Raw genomic sequence first — 21,122 nt, forward strand, 5'->3', positions numbered from 1 at the left:
CAAACTTGAAATGTCTTCTATTAGCTGCAAACACTGACCATCTGCCCTGCATTCCAGTCAACAAATTGAACTCCTCATGCTTTGTAGTTAGCCACACTGCTGTGCACAAATCTGTTGGACACCCTGTCCACAACACATTGTGTTATTTCTGCATGCAGCCCTCTCAAAAAAGCATTGAAGATACTCTGCTCTGCTTCTTGCGAAATAATGTCATTGACTTCAGCAACCTACCCCAGTGTACAGGTTCTCCCATTAATTTTCCTTATTCTGTCTGCAAATTCTTGCACAGTTCCTGTATTTTTTTAGTTATTACCTCTAATTGTTCTCTATAGTGACTGGCACTATTTTGCTCCATATGTCTTTGAATTAACCTTTCTTTAAATTCTTTGAATGAATGATATGGCTCCCTTCAGAGCTTCTATATATCCTAAATACATCTCCTGTTACCCTCAGTTTTGTAACAGTCAATAATACTTCATTAGACCAACCTTGCATCTGAGCCAGATACAGAAGGTGAAGACCTGCTCAATGTCAGTTGTTTTACCAGGACAAGGAACAATTCAACTTTTGTCTGACAGATTTACACTCTGTATAACGATTGTGATTCTGTCAACCCATGAAGTTCTATATAATCTGCTGGTATTTCTGCTACCTTTCCTAACAATATGCATACTGCTTCTGGTTATGGCACACCTTGTGTCTCTGGTTCTATTGAAGCTTTGTTCTTGACAACACTCACTTTGAGAACTAACATTCACACGACAAGAAGACAAAATACATTAACTTACTTCTTAGATGTAATTATGAGCCATATTGACTCCCAGCACTGCATACACATGCGGCCCAAATGATTACATGTGTAACATTTTCCTAGAAGTGATTTCATACATTGCTCTTAGTGACTCTCAAGGTTACACTGTGCACATCTAACAGTCACTAACTAATCATGCCTTCCATTACCTCTAAGGGTAGAAAAATCCACTGGTTCTCCATTTGCAATTAAATCTACTTCATAAAATTCATGACTGTCAGATGTTTTTTCTATTACCCCTTTATTCACTGTAACATGGGTGTAGGTTCAAACATTGCTCTAAAAAGGAGGCAAACTTCTGACATCAGTGTTGCATGACCCTTGGATTGTCACATGTGGAGAGTGAAATGAGATGTCAGGACAACTCAACTGTAGATATGTCTAATTAGTTTCTTTTGTCCAAACCTCAACCATAGTACATCAGGAACAGCTTATTAGAAGCTTCCAATTGCCTCTCATTTGAAATAGTAGACATCTAGCATTGCTGACAGTGCAAGGCTGAATGTGGGGTCACTCAGTGCTGCTGTCAGCAGTGTCTCTGGTTACGACAGTGATGACACCACAGTGGTGCGCCTGATTATGGCTGTGAACTTCCTCCAGTGAGCAACCAGCCCCCTCGTGCATCACAGCAGGCTGTCTAATGGTCAAACGGCGACCCCACACTACGTTCTAGGATGTCACTCTGGGTGTCACAGACTTGTGGATGTTGTTGGCTCTGATATTGAGACAAGTCATTTAGTACACAAATGGCTGAATGTTTATACATTCCAGGCTATGTTCGTTAAGGGCTTCAGGCAAATATTTTAAACACAACTGATGTCAGGTGAGGAAAGTCTCCCGACGTTCCACTAATGTACTGCAGCATTGGCTGTTGCTGTACCACATCCAGCTGACAGCTTCGCAATGCCAGTTGGTTGTGTTTTGCTTTGCAGCATGTAATACTCCCACCCATCTGCGGCTGACTGTGTTGCAGCTCACTTCTGCTCTGGTGTATTTTCTGACCAAATTCACTTGACATGCTGCAGGAAAAACCCAACAAGGACTCACACCAGAGAGATAATTGAAAGGACCTAGAATCAAACATGTGTGTCAGTGGGAAAAAAGTCATGGTATAGAGTAAGAGAAGACATAATGGTCACATATTTCAAGAAGTACAGCATAAGTAATGATCTAGCAGGCAGTGAAGGCCATCTCTTACATGGAGAAGACAGTGGTCATGAAGGAGAAACTAAATTGTGATATTCAGGGGCCTTTAGGTCAGTTTGCTTTTATACACTAAGAATTTTTTTAGCCTGGCTTTCCAATCTAATATTAAAAATTGTAAAAATGTTACTTTTAAAGAACTGGTTAAAAATGAAAGTGTGCCTCATAGCCCAAAGAATCTTCTAGTCTGTAAAATATACTGAGGGTCTCACTGGAGACTTGACCAATCATTATTATCCTCTCAATCTTGTACAAAATCAAATCTCTCATGCCTTATCTTTCCAACCATCCATTGTCTGGCCACAGAGGAGCATTTCCCTTGTAACTCAGTACCACACAGGACTGGAGCAACTGAATTATGTTCTCCATCTGGGTTCTGACTACCTCTCATCATGCCCTGAAATGAGAAATTTTGTGCCCACTATCCTACACACACCTCCCCCAGCGGTATTCCACCATCCACCAAACCTACACAATCTACTCGTCCATTCCTACACAACTCCTGCTCCAACACCTTGCCTCATGGCTCATACCTCTGTAATAGGCCTAGATGCAAGACCTGCCCCATACATCCTCTGACCACCACCACAAACACCTATCCCATCAAAGACAGGGCTACCTCTGAAACCAGTCATGATCTACATGCTAGGCTGCAACTGCTGTGCTGCATTCTGTGTGGACATGACAACCAACTAGCCATCAGTACGCATGGCTGGCCACCGAAAAAAGTGGACTACTTGGTTGCTGAGCATGCTGCCAGACATGACATCCTTCATTTGAATGACTGCTTCACAGTCTGTGCCATATGGTTCTTTCCCACTGACACCAGCTTTTCTGAATTGTGCAGGTGGGAACTTTGCCTGCATTCATGTAACCCTCCTGGCCTCAACCTTCATTAGTCATTGTCCTCACCCATCCAGCTTCCTGTTCCATTCCAGCACCATACAGCCCTCATTCCACCATCACACACAGTCATTTTACATCTCTCCTTTTCGCCTCTCCCCTGCCCGCCTCTCCCCTGCCCCGCCTCTCCCCTGCCCCGCCTCTCCCCTGCCCCGCCTCTCCCCTGCCCCGCCTCTCCCCTGCCCCGCCTCTCCCCTGCCCCGCCTCTCCCCTGCCCCGCCTCTCCCCTGCCCCGCCTCTCCCCTGCCCCGCCTCTCCCCTGCCCCGCCTCTCCCCTGCCCCGCCTCTCCCCTGCCCCGCCTCTCCCCTGCCCCGCCTCTCCCCTGCCCCGCCTCTCCCCTGCCCCGCCTCTCCCCTGCCCCGCCTCTCCCCTGCCCCGCCTCTCCCCTGCCCCGCCTCTCCCCTGCCCCGCCTCTCCCCTGCCCCGCCTCTCCCCTGCCCCGCCTCTCCCCTGCCCCGCCTCTCCCCTGCCCCGCCTCTCCCCTGCCCCGCCTCTCCCCTGCCCCGCCTCTCCCCTGCCCCGCCTCTCCCCTGCCCCGCCTCTCCCCTGCCCCGCCTCTCCCCTGCCCCGCCTCTCCCCTGCCCCGCCTCTCCCCTGCCCCGCCTCTCCCCTGCCCCGCCTCTCCCCTGCCCCGCCTCTCCCCTGCCCCGCCTCTCCCCTGCCCCGCCTCTCCCCTGCCCCGCCTCTCCCCTGCCCCGCCTCTCCCCTGCCCCGCCTCTCCCCTGCCCCGCCTCTCCCCTGCCCCGCCTCTCCCCTGCCCCGCCTCTCCCCTGCCCCGCCTCTCCCCTGCCCCGCCTCTCCCCTGCCCCGCCTCTCCCCTGCCCCGCCTCTCCCCTGCCCCGCCTCTCCCCTGCCCCGCCTCTCCCCTGCCCCGCCTCTCCCCTGCCCCGCCTCTCCCCTGCCCCGCCTCTCCCCTGCCCCGCCTCTCCCCTGCCCCGCCTCTCCCCTGCCCCGCCTCTCCCCTGCCCCGCCTCTCCCCTGCCCCGCCTCTCCCCTGCCCCGCCTCTCCCCTGCCCCGCCTCTCCCCTGCCCCGCCTCTCCCCTGCCCCGCCTCTCCCCTGCCCCGCCTCTCCCCTGCCCCGCCTCTCCCCTGCCCCGCCTCTCCCCTGCCCCGCCTCTCCCCTGCCCCGCCTCTCCCCTGCCCCGCCTCTCCCCTGCCCCGCCTCTCCCCTGCCCCGCCTCTCCCCTGCCCCGCCTCTCCCCTGCCCCGCCTCTCCCCTGCCCCGCCTCTCCCCTGCCCCGCCTCTCCCCTGCCCCGCCTCTCCCCTGCCCCGCCTCTCCCCTGCCCCGCCTCTCCCCTGCCCCGCCTCTCCCCTGCCCCGCCTCTCCCCTGCCCCGCCTCTCCCCTGCCCCGCCTCTCCCCTGCCCCGCCTCTCCCCTGCCCCGCCTCTCCCCTGCCCCGCCTCTCCCCTGCCCCGCCTCTCCCCTGCCCCGCCTCTCCCCTGCCCCGCCTCTCCCCTGCCCCGCCTCTCCCCTGCCCCGCCTCTCCCCTGCCCCGCCTCTCCCCTGCCCCGCCCCTCCCCTGCCCCGCCCCTCCCCTGCCCCGCCCCTCCCCTGCCCCGCCCCTCCCCTGCCCCGCCCCTCCCCTGCCCCGCCCCTCCCCTGCCCCGCCCCTCCCCTGCCCCGCCCCTAGCCTGCCCCGCCTCTAGCCTGCTTTATACCACATAGCTGCCATACCCTCTTTCCACCTTATCCTTGCATGCTCCCCAGCAGCGCTGCACTGTATGTCACCCCTACCCTACTATGCCTCTCCACCCCAGCCTTCTTGTACCCTTGCTCAGCCACTACTTCCATCATGTTGCTGCTCACAGCATTGCCTCAGACTGTAGTCGTGTGTGTGTGTGTGTGTGTGTGTGTGTGTGTGTGTGTGTGTGTGTGTGTGTTTGCGTGTGTCACTTATTTTTGATTTAGGAACTATAGGCCAAAAGTTTTATTTGTGACACTCTTTTTGTTTTGCCTATCTATGACTTAGCATCTTCACAATATGGCAAGTGTTGTCAACTTTGCTTCCCCCTGCTGGTCCAGGGGTTAGAATAGGCTTGAGATATCCCTGGCTATTGTAAGAGGTGACTAACAGGATTGTCTCACTTTCCATGCCTATAAGTTCCGGTCTCATTTTATGATTTGACCTGCCACTTTCCAAATTCTACAGAAGTTCAGGCCATTTGGGGAAGGACACCTTACGTGGTGCGTGAGTTATCCATAGTGCCCTTAGATACGATCTCCTGAGCCTCTTGTCATGGCTTTGCATCTCCACCTGCAGATGAATTATTTGGGCGAGGACACTTTCCCGGGTATGTCCTCTTCCATTGTCTCCTGTACTCTTCAGCCCCCATGACAGTATTGGATTTCTCGGCGCCCAATATCCAGTACAGTAGCCAGTCTGTTGTGGTAGGGCCACCATGTAACCATTTGGTGGTAGTCTCCTGACAACACAGGGATCACACTGCTTATGCTTGAGCTGTAAACTGCCCATGTATGCCAAGGAGTAGATGCCTGTCTTCTTGGGGCGCCAGGACTCCCAGCTACAGCCATCATGCCAGGTGGCCTTTGCTGTGGCTGTGTGGTGCCCATGGGGCAGTGGGTGGCATCATGGCAGATGACCCCCAATTAAGCAGACTAAGTCACCTCTTGCTGGTGACTGTATGGCGCCAGCAGTCTGTTGTTGTTGATGTGGTCTTCAGTCCTGAGACTGGTTTGATGCAGCTCTCCATGCTACTCTATCCTGTGCAAGGTTCTTCATCTCCCAGTACCTACTTCAACCTACATCCTTCTGAATCTGCTTAGTGTATTGATCTCTTGGTCTCCCTCCACGATTTTTACCCTCCACGCTGCCCTCCAATGCTAAATTTGTGATCCCTTGATGCCTCAAAACATGTCCTACCAACCGATCCCTTCTTCTAGTCAAGTTGTGCCACAAACTTCTCTTCTCCCCAATCCTATTCAATACCTCCTCATTAGTTATGTGATCTACCCACCTTATCTTCAGCATTCTTCCGTAGCACCACATTTCGAAAGCTTCTATTCTCTTCTTGTCCAAACTGGTTATCGTCCATGTTTCACTTCCATACATGGCTACACTCCATACAAATACTTTCAGAAACGACTTCCTGACACTTAAACCTGTCTGTAAGAAGGGCAAAATCGAGTACAATGCTGACAGATATGATCCAAAATCATTTCCCTCCATTGCTATGCCATGGGAGGGTCGTAGGGCTACAGAAAGAAGAGAGCCATATTCGCCTCGTCATTTAGTCTGTAGCAGAATGGACAGGGACTCCTTTCTGTGTACGAAGCCTCAATTTTTTGTTATCTTGAGGGTAGTAAGTTTCGGGAAGTGACAGTGCTGTCCAAGATGAGAAGTGGTGCAGTCTCGATTCAGACAGCATCCCCAGCCCAATCCCGGGCATTACTTGCTTCTGACAGGCTGGGTGATATTCCTGTTTGTGTCACTCCCCATAAAAGCCTCACCATGGTCCAGGGGATTATTTTCCATTGCGACCTCTTGCAGTCTGACAACAAGCTCCACGCCAATCTAGAAATCTAGAATGGTGGGTGTTCATTTCATCTGGTGCGTTTACAGGAGACCCAAAGACAACAGGGGCGCTACCTGTGCCTTCATCTTGGCGTTTGAGGGTGAGTCATTGTCTGAGTAGGTCAAGGTGATGGTTTACCACTGTGATGTTAAACCATACGTCCCTCCCCCTATGTGGTGCAATAAGTGCTGGAAATTTGGGCACATGTCTTCCTGATGCATTTCCAACGCTATATGTCGAGACTCCCTGTGCACCTCCTCCCACTTGTACCAGCGGCAGGGAGCAGCACTCCCCCAGCTAGACAGACTGCACAGTACTCCAAAAGGAGCGGAAAATCATGGAGTACAAGACTCTGGACCAGTTGACTTACCAAGAGGCTAAACGTAATTTGGACGATTCCACCGCGTTTGGTTGACGTCCATATATGCTGCAGCTACATTACCCATTGCCATCACAAGTACCTACTTTGGGAGCAAGGACTCCTCCAAATGCAGGGGACATAAGTGCCCTCCTCCCAGCCGGAGAAGCAACAGCCTCCTCTGGCTCGTCTCGTGAGGAAGTGGTCCATTTGGACCCTCTCTCCCAAGGTCTCCATTAATGCCACAGAGGACACTAACCAGTGGCTAAAGGAGCCAAAAGCTGCTGGACGAAGAGCTTCACGGTCTTCTTCGATGGCTGAAGCTACTTTAGAGAAGTATTCCCAGCAAGCCCCTAAAGAGAAGTGAGAAGGCAAAGAAGCAAAGAAGTCTGCTAAGAAAAAGAACCCTCATGTGGCCTCAACACCACCACCACCACTACCTACCAATTCTGCACCTGCGGATGAGGTGGAGAGCTCAGCATCTCCTGAGGACCTGGATCTCACTGATGCCTCATCCACAATAGGAATGCATACAAATACTCAGTCGGTGGCAGCAGGTGACTCTGATGCATAACCTGCCTCCTTGTGTGCTTCATGCCTTCTTGGCCTCACGATAATCTCATCCTCCAGTGGAACAGCTGCAGTTTTTTCCATCACCTGACTCAGCCATGGCATTGTTTAGCTTCACACCTGCTTTCTGCATTGTCCTCCAGGAAACCTGATTCCCAGTAATGCAGACCCCTGCCCTTCATCGCTGTAGGGGATATTACAAGAACTGTAGTGACAATAATAGTGTATCAGGTGGAGTTTATGTCCTGAACTCAGTATGCAGTGAACCTGTGCCCCTTCAAACCACTCTTGAAGCTGTGGTTGTCAGGATAAGGATGATGCAGGAAGTAACTGTCTGCAATGTATATCTTCTTCCAGATGGTGCAGTTGCACTGATTCAACAACTCCCTAAACCTTACCTCCTTTTTGGAGATTTTAATGTCCTTAACCCATTGGCACTGTGCTTACTGGCTGAGGTGGAGATGTTGAAACTACAGTGCCTCATTTCGACCTCTGCCTCTTAAATACTGGGCGCCCCACATATTTCAGTGTGGCTCATCGCACTTACTCCGCCATTGATTTATCCCAGAACTTCTCCCATCTGTCCACTGGAGAGCCCATGATGACTGGCGTGGTAGTGACTACCTTCTGATCTTCCTGTCATTCCCCCAGCACCATTCCCCAGGACGTCTACAGAGATGGGCTTTAAACAAGGCAGACTAGGAAGCTTTCATCTCTGCTGTCACCATTGAAACTACTTCACATTGTACCATCGATGTGGTAGTTGAGCAGGTCACTAGAACGATCGTTTCTGTGGCAGAAAACACGATCCCTTGTTCTATAGGGTGGCCCCGGCGACAGTCTGTACCTTGAGGGTCCCCGGAAATCGCCGAAGCCACTAAAGAGCGTTGGCGAGCTCTACAGTGACGTAAGTGCCACCCTTCCCTAGAACAACTAATGGCTTTTAAAGGGCTTGTACGTGCGTTCGCCAGCTAAAATAGAGACAGAAACAGGCGTGTTAGGAGAGGGATGTCTCGACCATTGAGTGCCATATGTCCCCATCCCAAGTCTGGACGAAGATCAGATGTGTGTGTTGGTACCAGACCCCGACAGGTGTTACTGGCATTAACATCAATGGCGTGTTACCTACCGTCGCAAACACAATTGCCGAGCAATTTACGGAGCACTATGGTTGAGCCTCCTCTTCAGAGAATTATCCCCCAGCATTTTGCACCCTCAGAAGGCAGATGGAAAGCCCTCCAGTTCACTGAACGTTACATTGAACCCTATAATGCTCAATTTTCAGAGTGGGAGTTCCTCATCGTCCTTTCACATTGCCATGCCACAGCTCCTGAGCCAGATCGGACCCAGTCAGATGATGAAAGATCTCTTGTTTGATTACAAGCAACATCTCATCTCCAACTAGATGTGGAGTGATATCATCTTTGCATCGTAATGGTGGGAGAGCACCATTATTTCAGTGCCCAAACCCAGTTAAAACCCACTTAATGTGGATAGCTATCAGCTCATCAGCCTCACCAACGTTCTTCGTAAGCTGTTAGAACATACGGTAAGTCGGTGGTTGTGTTGGGTCCTGGAATCACATGGCCTGCTGGCTGCATGCGAGGGTTTCCGCCAGGGTCACTCTACCATTGATAGTTTCCCTCAAGTCTGCCATTGGAACAGGCTTTTCCAGATGCCAACACCTGGTTGCCATCTTGTTTGATTTACGAAAAGCTGAAGACATGACCTGGCAACATATCCTTGCCACATTATGTGAGTAGGGTCTGTGAGGCATGCTCCCGATTTTTATCCAAAATTTCCTATCACTCCGTATTTTCCATGTCCAAGTTGGTTTCCTCCTATAGTTTCCCCACATATACTGGAGAATGGGGTCTTGCAGGGCTCTGTATTGAGTTTATCTCTATTTTTAGTGGCCATTAACGGTCTTGCAGCAGCTGTCAGGCTGTTGGCCTCACCTCTGTATGCAGACGACTTATGCATTTCGTACTGCTCCACTAGTAATGGTGTTTCTGAGCAGCGCCTACAGGGAACCATTCACAAGGTGCAGGCATGTGTTCTAGCTCATGGCTTCCACTTTTCAGCTGTGAAGTCGTGTGTCACACACTTCTGTCATCGTCGTACTATTCATCCGGAACCAGAACTTTACTTTAATGATGATCCACCACTCACTGTAATGGATAAATTTCGATTCTTACGACTGGATTTCAGTGCCCGATTGACATAGCTTCCTCATCTTCATCAGCTGAAGTGGTAGTACTGGCAGCACCTCAATGTCCTCTGCTGCCAGAGTGACACCAACTGGGGTGCAGATCACTCTATGGTACTGCAGCTCTATCGAGCCCTTGTTCAGTCCCTTCTTGACTATGGGAGTCTGGTTTATTGTTTGGCAGCTCCCTTGGCGTTACGTTTACTAGACCCAGTGCACCACTGTGGAGTTTGACTAGCAGCAAGGTTTCAGGACAAGTCCAGTGACCAGGCTGGAGTGCCTCCAATGAAGATTAGGTGTGCACAACTGCTCGCCAGTTACGTTGCACACATTCCTAGTTCTCCTGAGCAGCCGAATTACCGTCTCCCTTTCCCATCCACAGCATTTCATCTCCTGCATCAGAGGCCCAGGTCAGGGCTTAAGATGGCAGTTCGCATCTGATTTCTTGTGTCTGAAGTGGCGTCCTTGATTTTACCACCTATGCTCAAGATCCATTCACGTAAACCTCCATGGTGTACACTGAGTCCGAAGCTTCGCCTGGACATTTCACAGGGCCCTAAGGACTCAGTTAACCCTGCAGCTCTTTGCTGTCAATTCCTCTCCATTCTTGACATGTAACGGGGTCATGAAGTGGTTTACACTGACAGCTTGATGGGTGATAGTCACGTTGGCTTTGGGTATGTTCATGTGGGACATACTGAACAGCACTCCTTGCCAGACAGCTGCAGTCTTTTGACTGCAGAGCTGGCAGCCATTTCTCGTGCTATTGTGTGCATCCACTCATGTCCTGTTGAGTCGTTTCTTCTCTGTACTGAATCATTGAGCTGCCTTACAAGCTATTGACTAGTGCTACCCTGAATGTTCCGTGGTGGCGTCCATCCAGGAGTCTGTCTATGCCCGGGAACGGACCAGTTGTTCCGTGTTGTTTGTGTGGACCCCAGGGCATGTCGGAATCCCACGAAATGAACTTTCCAACAGGCTGGAAACCACTTATGGAGATCAGCATCCCTGTAACTGACCTGCGATCCTTATTATGTCACAATATTTTTCAGGTTTGGGAGATGGTATGGCATAATCTCAGTACGCACAACAAACTGTGTGCCCTGAAGGAGACTATGAATGTGTGGAAGACCTCCATGCGAGCCTCTCGCAGGCACTCTGTTGTCGCAAGGACCCGCTTTGTTGTCACTGTGGCTGACATGACTGTCATCCACATCTTGCTGGACTGCCCACTTCTAGCCACTCTGTGGTGAACTTTTAACCTTTACAGCATCCTACCTTCGGTGTTGGGCAACAGTGCTTCAACAGCAGATTTATGTTTTATTCTTGATGGGGGTTTTATTATACCATCTATGGGTGGGCACTTAGCCTCCCTCTGAGGTCATCATTCTCCCTCCATTTTAACTCTGTCGCACTTTCTTTGCATTTGTTTGTCTTCATGGTCATCTATTCCCTACATGTTTTCATCTCGCCTTGTCTTTTTTGGGGTGAACATTTTAATGTGTTGCAGAGTGGCTGGCTCATCCTCTTTTATTATTATCAGCCAGCCCAGACCACATGCTCTGTGTTTTGAATACCCTCTTTTCCTTATGGTGTATGTTTTCCCTGTTGTTTGTTCCATTCTTTTTTGTTCTAGGTGTGGTGTTGGGTGTTTTTGTACCTTCAGCCTTGCTTCCATCAGGAAAAAGGGACTGATGACCCTGTAGTGTGGTCCCTTTATACCCAAAACCAACCAGTCAATCAACTTTGCTCTTCATAATATTGTTACACTCCATGCAGGATTCTGCATTACTTGATTCCATAAAATATGATGCTTGCAAGACGTCAGTGCTGCAGTTGATCTGACACTGAAATTTGCTCCATAATTCTAATATTTTGCAGTTATAACCAACTGAAATACAGCTTTTAAAGATGAACGTGCATAAGTTGACGGTTACTCCACCCCACTCTAGCATCATGCGTGAGCAAGAACACTACACTGTTGAGTGGATAAAGTGTTTGCGAAATACTGTTTTGGTGCTGCTTTTATGTTTGTTCACTGTCTAAAAGTGTGTGGTGTCTCATCTGTAACTGGAGACAGATCTCTTTACTTCAAATATTCTTATGTTGCAAGTCACAAAGTGTAAATGAGTGAAGGTCATGTTACAGTAGTAGTATAACTCTCACCTTGTTTCTTTCGAATTTACAGCTGGTGCTGTTAAAGTGAAGTACATTTTGCAGGAGGTGCACCGTTCCTAACATAATTGGGGTGATCAAAATGTAGATCAAAAATAGGTAACTTAATTTCATAAGTCTGAAGTTTGCTAGGTTACTTATTTTCATCTTGAGGTGTGTACATGTAGCTCCAGAATATGGATACAGTAATATTGTTAAAATACAGGGTGTACATAAAGTCCAGGAACACTTTCAGTTATTTATTGCACAAGAACTAAACATTGTACTGATATCACACCCATTGCATTTTGAAAAGAAACTGACAGTTTTTTTTACAAACACTCGATATGCGAACCATGAGTAACACAGCAGACATCAATACGGTAATCAAATTCTTGCCATTTCCATCCCAGCATGTCTCTCGTACGTGCTCCACATTCACTTCACTCACACTGGCATGTCCACTTCTCTTTGCTGGGCACAAGCAACCTGTTGTAACGAATTTGTTGTCAGTGGTAAATGGCGTTCCTTGTTGGCGGCTTGTTACCATACTTGGTTCTAAAGATCTGTTTAACAGCTGTAGCGCACTTGTTTTTGTCAAACTCCAACACACAGAAAGCTCGCTCTGCAACTGAACTTGCCGTGTTTGCAACTAGTACTGATTATCAGCATATTACCAAATTACGCTGTGGCAGTAGACATCAAAAAAACATTTTGGTATTTCTCTTCAAAATGAGATATGTATGATATCTGTACAATGTTTGGTTCCTCTGAAATAAATAAGTGTTCCCAGACTTCATGTGCTCCCTGTAATACACTACTGCTTCTAAAAAGTAACACATTCAGAAGCAGTGATCTGCACCTTGCCACAACAAAAGGACTGTACAACAGTAGTAACATAATACGTGATTTAAATGGCAGAGAGGTGGTGTGCCCATAGGCCCAATATAGCAGTCTTTTGTGTGATAGGACAGGTCAGTATTACACAGCACTTGGTGCAGAGATGTCATATGAAATACACTCCTGGAAATGGAAAAAAGAACACATTGACACCGGTGTGTCAGACCCACCATACTTGCTCCGGACACTGCGAGAGGGCTATACAAGCAATGATCACACGCACGGCACAGCGGACACACCAGGAACCGCGGTGTTGGCCGTCGAATGGCGCTAGCTGCGCAGCATTTGTGCACCGTCGCCGTCAGTGTCAGCCAGTTTGCCGTGGCATACGGAGCTCCATCGCAGTCTTTAACACTGGTAGCATGCCGCGACAGCGTGGACGTGAACCGTATGTGCAGTTGATGGACTTTGAGCGAGGGCGTATAGTGGGCATGCGGGAGGCCGGGTGGACGTACCGCCGAATTGCTCAACACGTGGGGCGTGAGGTCTCCACAGTACATCGATGTTGTCGCCAGTGGTTGGCGGAAGGTGCACGTGCCCGTCGACCTGGGACCGGACCGCAGCGACGCACGGATGCACGCCAAGACCGTAGGATCCTACGCAGTGCCGTAGGGGACCGCACTGCCACTTCCCAGCAAATTATGGACACTGTTGCTCCTGGGGTATCGGCAAGGACCATTCGCAACCGTCTCCATGAAGCTGGGCTACGGTCCCGCACACCGTTAGGCCGTCTTCCGCTCACGCCCCAACATCGTGCAGCCCGCCTCCAGTGGTGTCACGACAGGCGTGAATGGAGGGACGAATGGAGACGTGTCGTCTTCAGCGATAAGAGTCGCTTCTGCCTTGGTGCCAATGATGGTCGTATGCGTGTTTGGCGCCGTGCAGGTGAGCGCCACAATCAGGACTGCATACAACCGAGGCACACAGGGCCAACACCCGGCATCATGGTGTGGGGAGCGATCTCCTACACTGGCCGTACACCACTGGTGATCGTCGGGGGGACACTGAATAGTGCACGGTACATCCAAACCGTCATCGAACCCATCGTTCTACCATTCCTAGACCGGCAAGGGAACTTGCTGTTCCAACAGGACAATGCACGTCCGCATGTATCCCGTGCCACCTAACGTGCTCTAGAAGGTGTAAGTCAACTACCCTGGCCAGTAAGATCTCCGGATCTGTCCCCCATTGAGCATGTTTGGGACTGGATGAAGCGTCGTCTCACGCGGTCTGCACGTCCAGCACGAACGCTGGTCCAACTGAGGCGCCAGGTGGAAATGGCATGGCAAGCCGTTCCACAGGACTACATCCAGCATCTCTACGATCGTCTCCATGGGAGAATAGCAGCCTGCATTGCTGCGAAAGGTGGATATACACTGTACTAGTGCCGACATTGTGCATGCTCTGTAGCCTGTGTCTATGTGCCTGTGGTTCTGTCAGTGTGATCATGTGATGTATCTGACCCCAGGAATGTGTCAATAAAGTTTCCCCTTCCTGGGACAATGAATTCACGGTGTTCTTATTTCAATTTCCAGGAGTGTAGCAACATGTAACCAAGTGCCACTATTCCTTTCCAGTTCCACAAGCTGGAATATCGGGATTTGTGTGTGTTCATGGGGCAGAATTATTGGTTGTTCTGTCATGTTTTGGCTCACACAAGGCAAGCTCCAACAACACTGAGGCAGATGCAGAACCAGTGGAGACAAGGTACTGGAGGACACAATGTGACCACAGTGTGAGATGACCACCATATTGTCTGCTTGCAAGGTGTTACAGGAAATGCATAGTGGAGCAAGGTGATGCTTACAGCAAGTGGTTTGAAAAGCGCAAATAGTGCTACAAAAAGGAGAATTAACTTGGGTAACAGGCAGGATATTAAGAGGAGAAGACTTCATGATGGTGGATCAGAATATAAATCACAATAGGAAAGGTAGTTCATGCAAAACAGTCACCAACACAAGTGAGTGGAGTAATGCTGGATTGGTTTCATTGGTTTTGTAAAATGACATATGTCTATAGAATAACAACTGTGCTGAACAGCAGCTTATTATCCCTGTAGAGTACATGGCTCTAACAACATATCTTATGTGCATCTTCTGGCAATATTACAGTAAAAATAAGTCACGTGGATAAAACTTACTACAGTTCTATCTTTATCAGTGATGAAAAAGTAGAATACACACTGCTATATTATTAAAAGAGAATTTGGAGTACGATAATTCAGTTGAATATTGGGTAGTAATATTGACAGCATGATTCAGTATTTTACGCAATACATAATTGTGTTCAAAAGGAGGATTCTAGAACAGAAATATGTAAATTAATGTAAAGCTGTACATAGATTACCATGCCTTGGTGCACAATGAAATCAATTTACTTCATAAACTCTACATAAATAGGCGTGCCAGCCAGACGAAAGGAAGGTACGACAGATAGTACATCATGGAAACAAGCTAGTTTCAAATATGAAGTCCATTCAAAAAAAGTCCGTTAAAAAACATTGCTTGACATATTCTGCATCACCCAGCAATGAAAACTCTCTCTTCAACATAAACAGGACAGAGGAGTGACCACTCCTGAAGATGGTTGAGGAAAATAGTGTAGGCCAAAGCCTTATCAAATGATGAGAGGTATATGAATTAGGAATTCAATTTGAGTTCCTCAAAGTAGGAATAAATCTTCAAAAGAATGTCTGTACCACAATCTCAGACTCTGCAGAATGTATAGATTCTTTATGCTTGCAGATTCAGATGAGATACAAATGCACAACATAGAACTTACGTCAGTTGTCACACAAAAGCAGACCGAGCATATAAACTGCTAAAAAAAAAAAAAAATCGGAAATGGCTACAAAGGAACAATAATATATATGTAACATATGTTGACCTACAACAGGTTCTACTTTGTCATACATTGACACATTCCATGGTATTCTGCCAGAGATAGCTGCCATCATATAATTTCATGGTTCATGACTTCAGTACTTAAATAACACCGTAAATTTAGGGGCTGGATCTGATGCAAGGTGTGGTTCAGCCAAAATAGTTTCCCGTCGGATTAAATTTGTGATGCTTGAAGAAGGTATGGAACACAAAGTAATTATATGGTCTGACCACCATGGTGGGCAGAACAATAACTGGAGAATTTTAGCACTTTATTTCCATCTGGTTAACTGCAAGTACTGTGGAGAAACACACAAAAAGTTTTTGTGTTGAAATCACAGTTTCCTACCTCGTGACAGGAACATTGCAGTGATTGAGAAAAGAATGTGTCATAAGTTATGGCTCCTTTAGAATGGAAACATGTCATATCTTAGGCCTCTGTAGAACCTTCAAAATTGACCGTTGAGGAGATGATGCAGGAATTGAAGGGCATAGGATCTGTTGAGCTGGTTCTCAAAACAGCACCTGCGTAGAAAATTCCTGGTGTTCTCTGTCTGAAGTTATGCAGTAACAATCCTTGAGGCATATGCTTGTTTCATCCACGTGAAAGACATTTTATTCTGAAACATGGTTGTGAACATGAATTAAAAGAAATTCTGTTGTTTTTTGATTTTTGGTTGCTCTACAGTGGTGTACTGAAACTTGTAACAAGAAAAAAAGTGATCTATTGTACATGATGAAGTACATGGAATCAAAGTAAAGGCATTTTATGAAAACATTCAGTGTGCCATCTGTGTGTAATGTGCCAGCTTTGGGTCTCAACTTGATAACACTCATGTTCTATAGCTTTTTTAGGACCAAATTAACAACACTCATGTTCTATAGCTTTTTTAGGACCAAATTAATCAGTTTAAAATAAATATTAGTTTGTATCTTGCTATAATTTTCCTATTTAAAACTTTGGAATTCTAGGCAACCTTATCATTACAGCAAAATACAGAGTGATCTGCAGTAATGCCATAAATCAGTTGCTATAATTTTTTTTCGTTTTAATAGTTATTTATTTTCTAAAATCTGTCTTTAGTGCAATTTTAAAAAGCACAACCATTTTCAATAGTCTGCCCCTGCAAACAATACAAATCTGCTATTACTTTGTTATTAACAGTTTTTGTCACTTTCATAAAAGTCTGAAATGTGCAAGACAGCATTATTAATGCACATGCTTCATTTTACTATGATTATGTTCATCTATCAAGTGACACTAACTCAGAATATGATTGATTGGTGCCTTCTTCCAGTCACTAGGAAACTTTCATGGCCTCTGAGGTGTTTGGTAAGCTAGTGTTATAGAAGGAACAAGTTCAGTGTAATATGAGCAGTATTGTACAGCCACCTCATATTGTCCAGGTGTGTTTTTTTTTCTATTAAGTGGCTACACAGTAGAAAATTGACAGAAATTGATCATCTCAAAAATCTGTCAGTTTGGTGTTCTTGCCGGTACTGAAAGAAGGAACTCCATTGCAATATCCAATGATGAAATAGGTTTGGAAGAGCAAACTGTATATTTTGGCCATGTGTGTGTTATCTTCAGTTTGTGTGCCAGTAGGGTGCCTGATGGTGATTTCAGTCCAACTGCTGACACTGTTAGGACTCCTTACTGAGAATAACAATCACGATGCGTAATGTTAATGTTACGAAATTGGTCCTATGATGTATTGAGTTTCAGGCTAGTGAACAGCTCTGATGTTGGAGTGTACTTCTACAGTCCCATGCATGGGTCAAGGACATCCACCACTGAGTATCTACCCTGTTAAAAGCACCATCTGTCTAGACTAGATTTTGTCAGTCAAGCACCATTTAAAAGTACGAAGTTAGGCATACATTGCAATTGTTAAGGTATACTTAAACAAGATGTGTAAACTGAATTTAAATGCAGTAATAATAAGGAAATATAAACAGTGGCAAAGTTAAATTGAATGGTGTATACTGTTAATGTAAGACACAAAAGTAGAAATAGCCATACTTAAAATCATTATTTTGAATTATATATATTTACATAGCAAGGTTGAATACTTCAGACTGAATATAATGCAGTTCAGTTATGTGAATAATTAGGGATATTTAACAGATTCCCCAATTACATAAGCTACTTCGAAACCAGAACTAAAATCTAAGTTACAACTATGGGGTAATATAAGTTCATCTTTGATGCTGTGTCACTGATCAAAGTTCAGCACAAAACAGAACTATCAGTTGCACAAAGTGAAAGTTCTTCAGTCACAAAAAGATACATCAATTGAATGTAATCAGAAAATGTGAAAATCCTCACGTTTTGCTAAAATCATATCATCCATGCAATTTTAGAGAACTGAAATGGCACAACTGGTTGGCTGCCCAGAGACTTCAGTTCAACTACTGTCAAAACCTACGCAGACTTAACAGTAACTGTTCACCAGCCCAGACTATGTGAGAAACACAAATATATTACCAAAGACTATGAGGCACTGCTTATTTAAAACCTCAAGAAACCATACCATGCTAGTCATCTTCAAACCATCTTACAAAAGTAAATTAAAATAACAATGATTGAAAGTACATAGTTTTTGTTAAAATTAAACAACTTGAAATAATCACCTTCCCATGTTGGTCACTTTAGAAGCTTACTAAACATTCTAAGATAAATATTACATTAAATACCAGTGAAAACATGATAAACTGCCATCATATGTAACTGTTAAAATAACCAAATACAAGGAAATATTTCTATACAAACAAGTGTGTCATATCAGGTGAGATCATAATTTCCTGCTCATTTACATGGCGCTTTAGGTTACTATGTAGCACATACCAAGTTCAAATTACAACCAATTGAACTGGACCCATCTTGGTCACACTGCGTAATAGTTAATTCATCAAAAAAAATACCTAAACACAAATTCACTAAGGATGATTGATTCGATTCGATTTGATTTGATTTTTGTAGGAAATCTAAAACAGCTTTGGTCTAATCTGGCACGACCTACACCGAAACAGTTTGTTTTGCAGTATTGCTCCCTGGATATCTAGTAATACCAACCAGTGCCCTTATATAGTGCTAGGAGTTCCTTTACCAGTTCTTTATTAGACCCAATTTCTACACTTGTAGTTGCCCCGAAAATTACCAATACCGTGCAGCAGTTTCTTCTGTCTCATCACAGATGCTACATTTAGGGTCTTCTTCCATTATACTCATTGTATGTAGGTGTTGTTTGAAATTCCCATGGCTGGTCATCAGTCCTACCATATGTTTAATCTCTTTTCTATTGAAGCCCAGAATTAGAGATCTTATTTCAAAACACGGCTATGACAACATTACCTTATCATGTTTTTGGTATAGACCTTGGTCCAGTGTTCTGTGTGCTGTCTTCTAAGCCAGTTCCGTAGTTCTAGTTTGATCAAAGCCTTGGTAATTGCCAGGACACGTTCCAGTCCAATGAATGGAGTCTTTGCCCCCATCCTGGCCAATCTGCCGGCTTGTTTGTTGCCACCAATCACTGAGTGGCCAGGGACCCACATTAGGTTTACCCTATTGCTTTCCCCTAGCTCCACTAGAGCCCTGTGACATGCTTAGATCTTGGTGCAGGAGCTGCCAATGATTTCTGGGCTGCCTGGTTGTCTAAATAGATGTAGATGCTATGTATAATCTCCTCCAGACACACCCTGATTGTAGTAATTTCAGCTCGAAATACAGAGACCAGTTTTTATAGAGGGATGATGGCCTCCAGTCTTGGCTGAACCACGTACACCCTGGCCTCAAACACCTTGGTCTGATTTCGACTTTTCAGTGAACCAGGCAGTGTCCCCCATATGGTGACAAATTGTTTTTCCCACTGCTCCCTGCTTCCAGTTATTGTATTGTAAGGCTTGTTGAAGCAGTTGGGAATTGTTATATAATAGGCTGGCATTTCCCCAGCCATTCCTATATTTTCCTCACTCACTATTTTAGTGTGAGAGTCTCGATATCCCAATGAGATCCAGTTTTCACCAGTAACCAAGTAACAAAATTGTTGCCATGAAAGGTGCTAAAATGGTAACTATAAAAACAAGTGAACATAAAAAAATGCACTAAACTGTTGTTTTTTGATGTTGTGTTGATTGTACTAAACTTCATCCAGTGATCATCTTCAAGTGCTAAACAGTGTCAAAACCTTCTGAATACTTCCAGGTGTTGTTCATGTACATGACAAGGCTTGGATGGAGGAGGCCAATATGAAATTGTGGATTAACAATGTTGAAGCAAAGGAAAGTCACTTCGTTGAAGAAGAATTCTCTTCTTGTGCTATATCACATTAGTAGTCATTTGTAATATTTTGTGAAAGAGAAATTGAAGCAGTTAAATACAGAGCTTGCTGTTATTGCAGGATGACTTACTTCACAATTGCAACTTCTTGAAGTCTTGACAAATACACTGCACTGAAGAGCCGTAGAAGCTGGTATATCAGGTAGGGCCTCTTAACAATACCACCACTTGCAAAGTAGGTTAGAAATCGGATCAATAATGTTGTTCCCACAGCATATGTTCGCTTTATCGGGCAACAACAAATTTGACTGTGGATGGTATTGTCAGAATGGAAATAATGAAGTCACTGTAAAAAAGTCATTAATTTTGGCACTTACCTTGAATGGATTCCTATGTAGATTTTGTCGAAGTTATGGCTCATCTTGTTGATTCTAGGGTGACTCCACTTTGACTGCTAGAAGGTCCAGATCTGTATTTTAGCAATATTTGAAGACATAACAAATGCGTTTTTCAGGAAATTGTTAATGATCAAACAATCCCAGATCAGAACAACGGTATGATAGAAATAATTTTTGGCTTGGTGTTCACGATCCACATTTTTATTAAACTAAATGTAAATTCACATATATTTCTTCTTAATTGTCACATCATCAAGAAAACAGTTTTGTATCAATCTTCATTTATTTAATTTCCAATTTAACCAAACACAAGACTTGAATGTTCTTATACAAAGCGAAATAACAACTTCTGCAAAGTGAAACAAAGATTGCTCTGTGCGCATTCACACCGGAACGGTTACAACTAAGTCAAAGATTATGACAGTCTCACAGAAATGAATACACACAAGAACCATATCATTGTAATATATCGATACATCAGAGTACCTTTACATTAATAAAACCAAATGTGAATATTGTCACTAAAAGTCTGTCACTTCGCAGAAAAGTAGTACGATATTACTGCTATCGGGAACTGGGGTTGGAGTGCCGTAATGGTCACGTAAATAATCATTACAGGCCCCAGTGAGCATGCAGAAGTGCTGCAAGACATTGTGGCATGGACTCGGCTAATGTCTGAAGTAGTGCTGGGGGAGAATTGACACCAAGAATCTTGCAGTGCTGACCATAAATCAGAAAGAGTATGAGGGATTGTATATCTTTTCTGAGGAGAATGTCGCGAGACATCCCAGTCATGCTCAGTAATGTTAATGCCAGGGGAATCTGGTGGCCAGCAGAAGTGTTTCTCAGAAGAGTGTTCATGGAGCCACTCTGTAGCAATTCTGGAGGTGTGGGGTGTCACATTCTACTGCTGGAATT

The 21,122-nt window shown here is 46.1% G+C and overlaps 1 protein-coding gene across 7 annotated transcripts in view; it reads left to right on the plus strand.

Moving 5' to 3' along the window:
• LOC126427287 (zinc finger protein 83-like) overlaps window positions 1–21,122 on the plus strand; it is a 183,177-nt gene that overhangs the window by 99,966 nt on the left and 62,089 nt on the right. Inside the window, exon 9 of one of the 7 annotated variants that reach the window (XM_050089570.1) lies at window positions 19,928–20,008. The exons of the other annotated variants lie outside the window; for them this stretch is intronic. Coding sequence (XP_049945527.1) covers window positions 19,928–19,966 — 39 coding nt within the window. The 3' untranslated portion in view covers window positions 19,967–20,008. The remainder of the gene's footprint in view (window positions 1–19,927; window positions 20,009–21,122) is intronic. 7 annotated transcript variants of the gene reach the window in all.

The sequence above is a fragment of the Schistocerca serialis genome, chromosome 11 (assembly GCF_023864345.2).
Source record: "Schistocerca serialis cubense isolate TAMUIC-IGC-003099 chromosome 11, iqSchSeri2.2, whole genome shotgun sequence".
NCBI lineage: Eukaryota > Metazoa > Arthropoda > Insecta > Orthoptera > Acrididae > Schistocerca > Schistocerca serialis.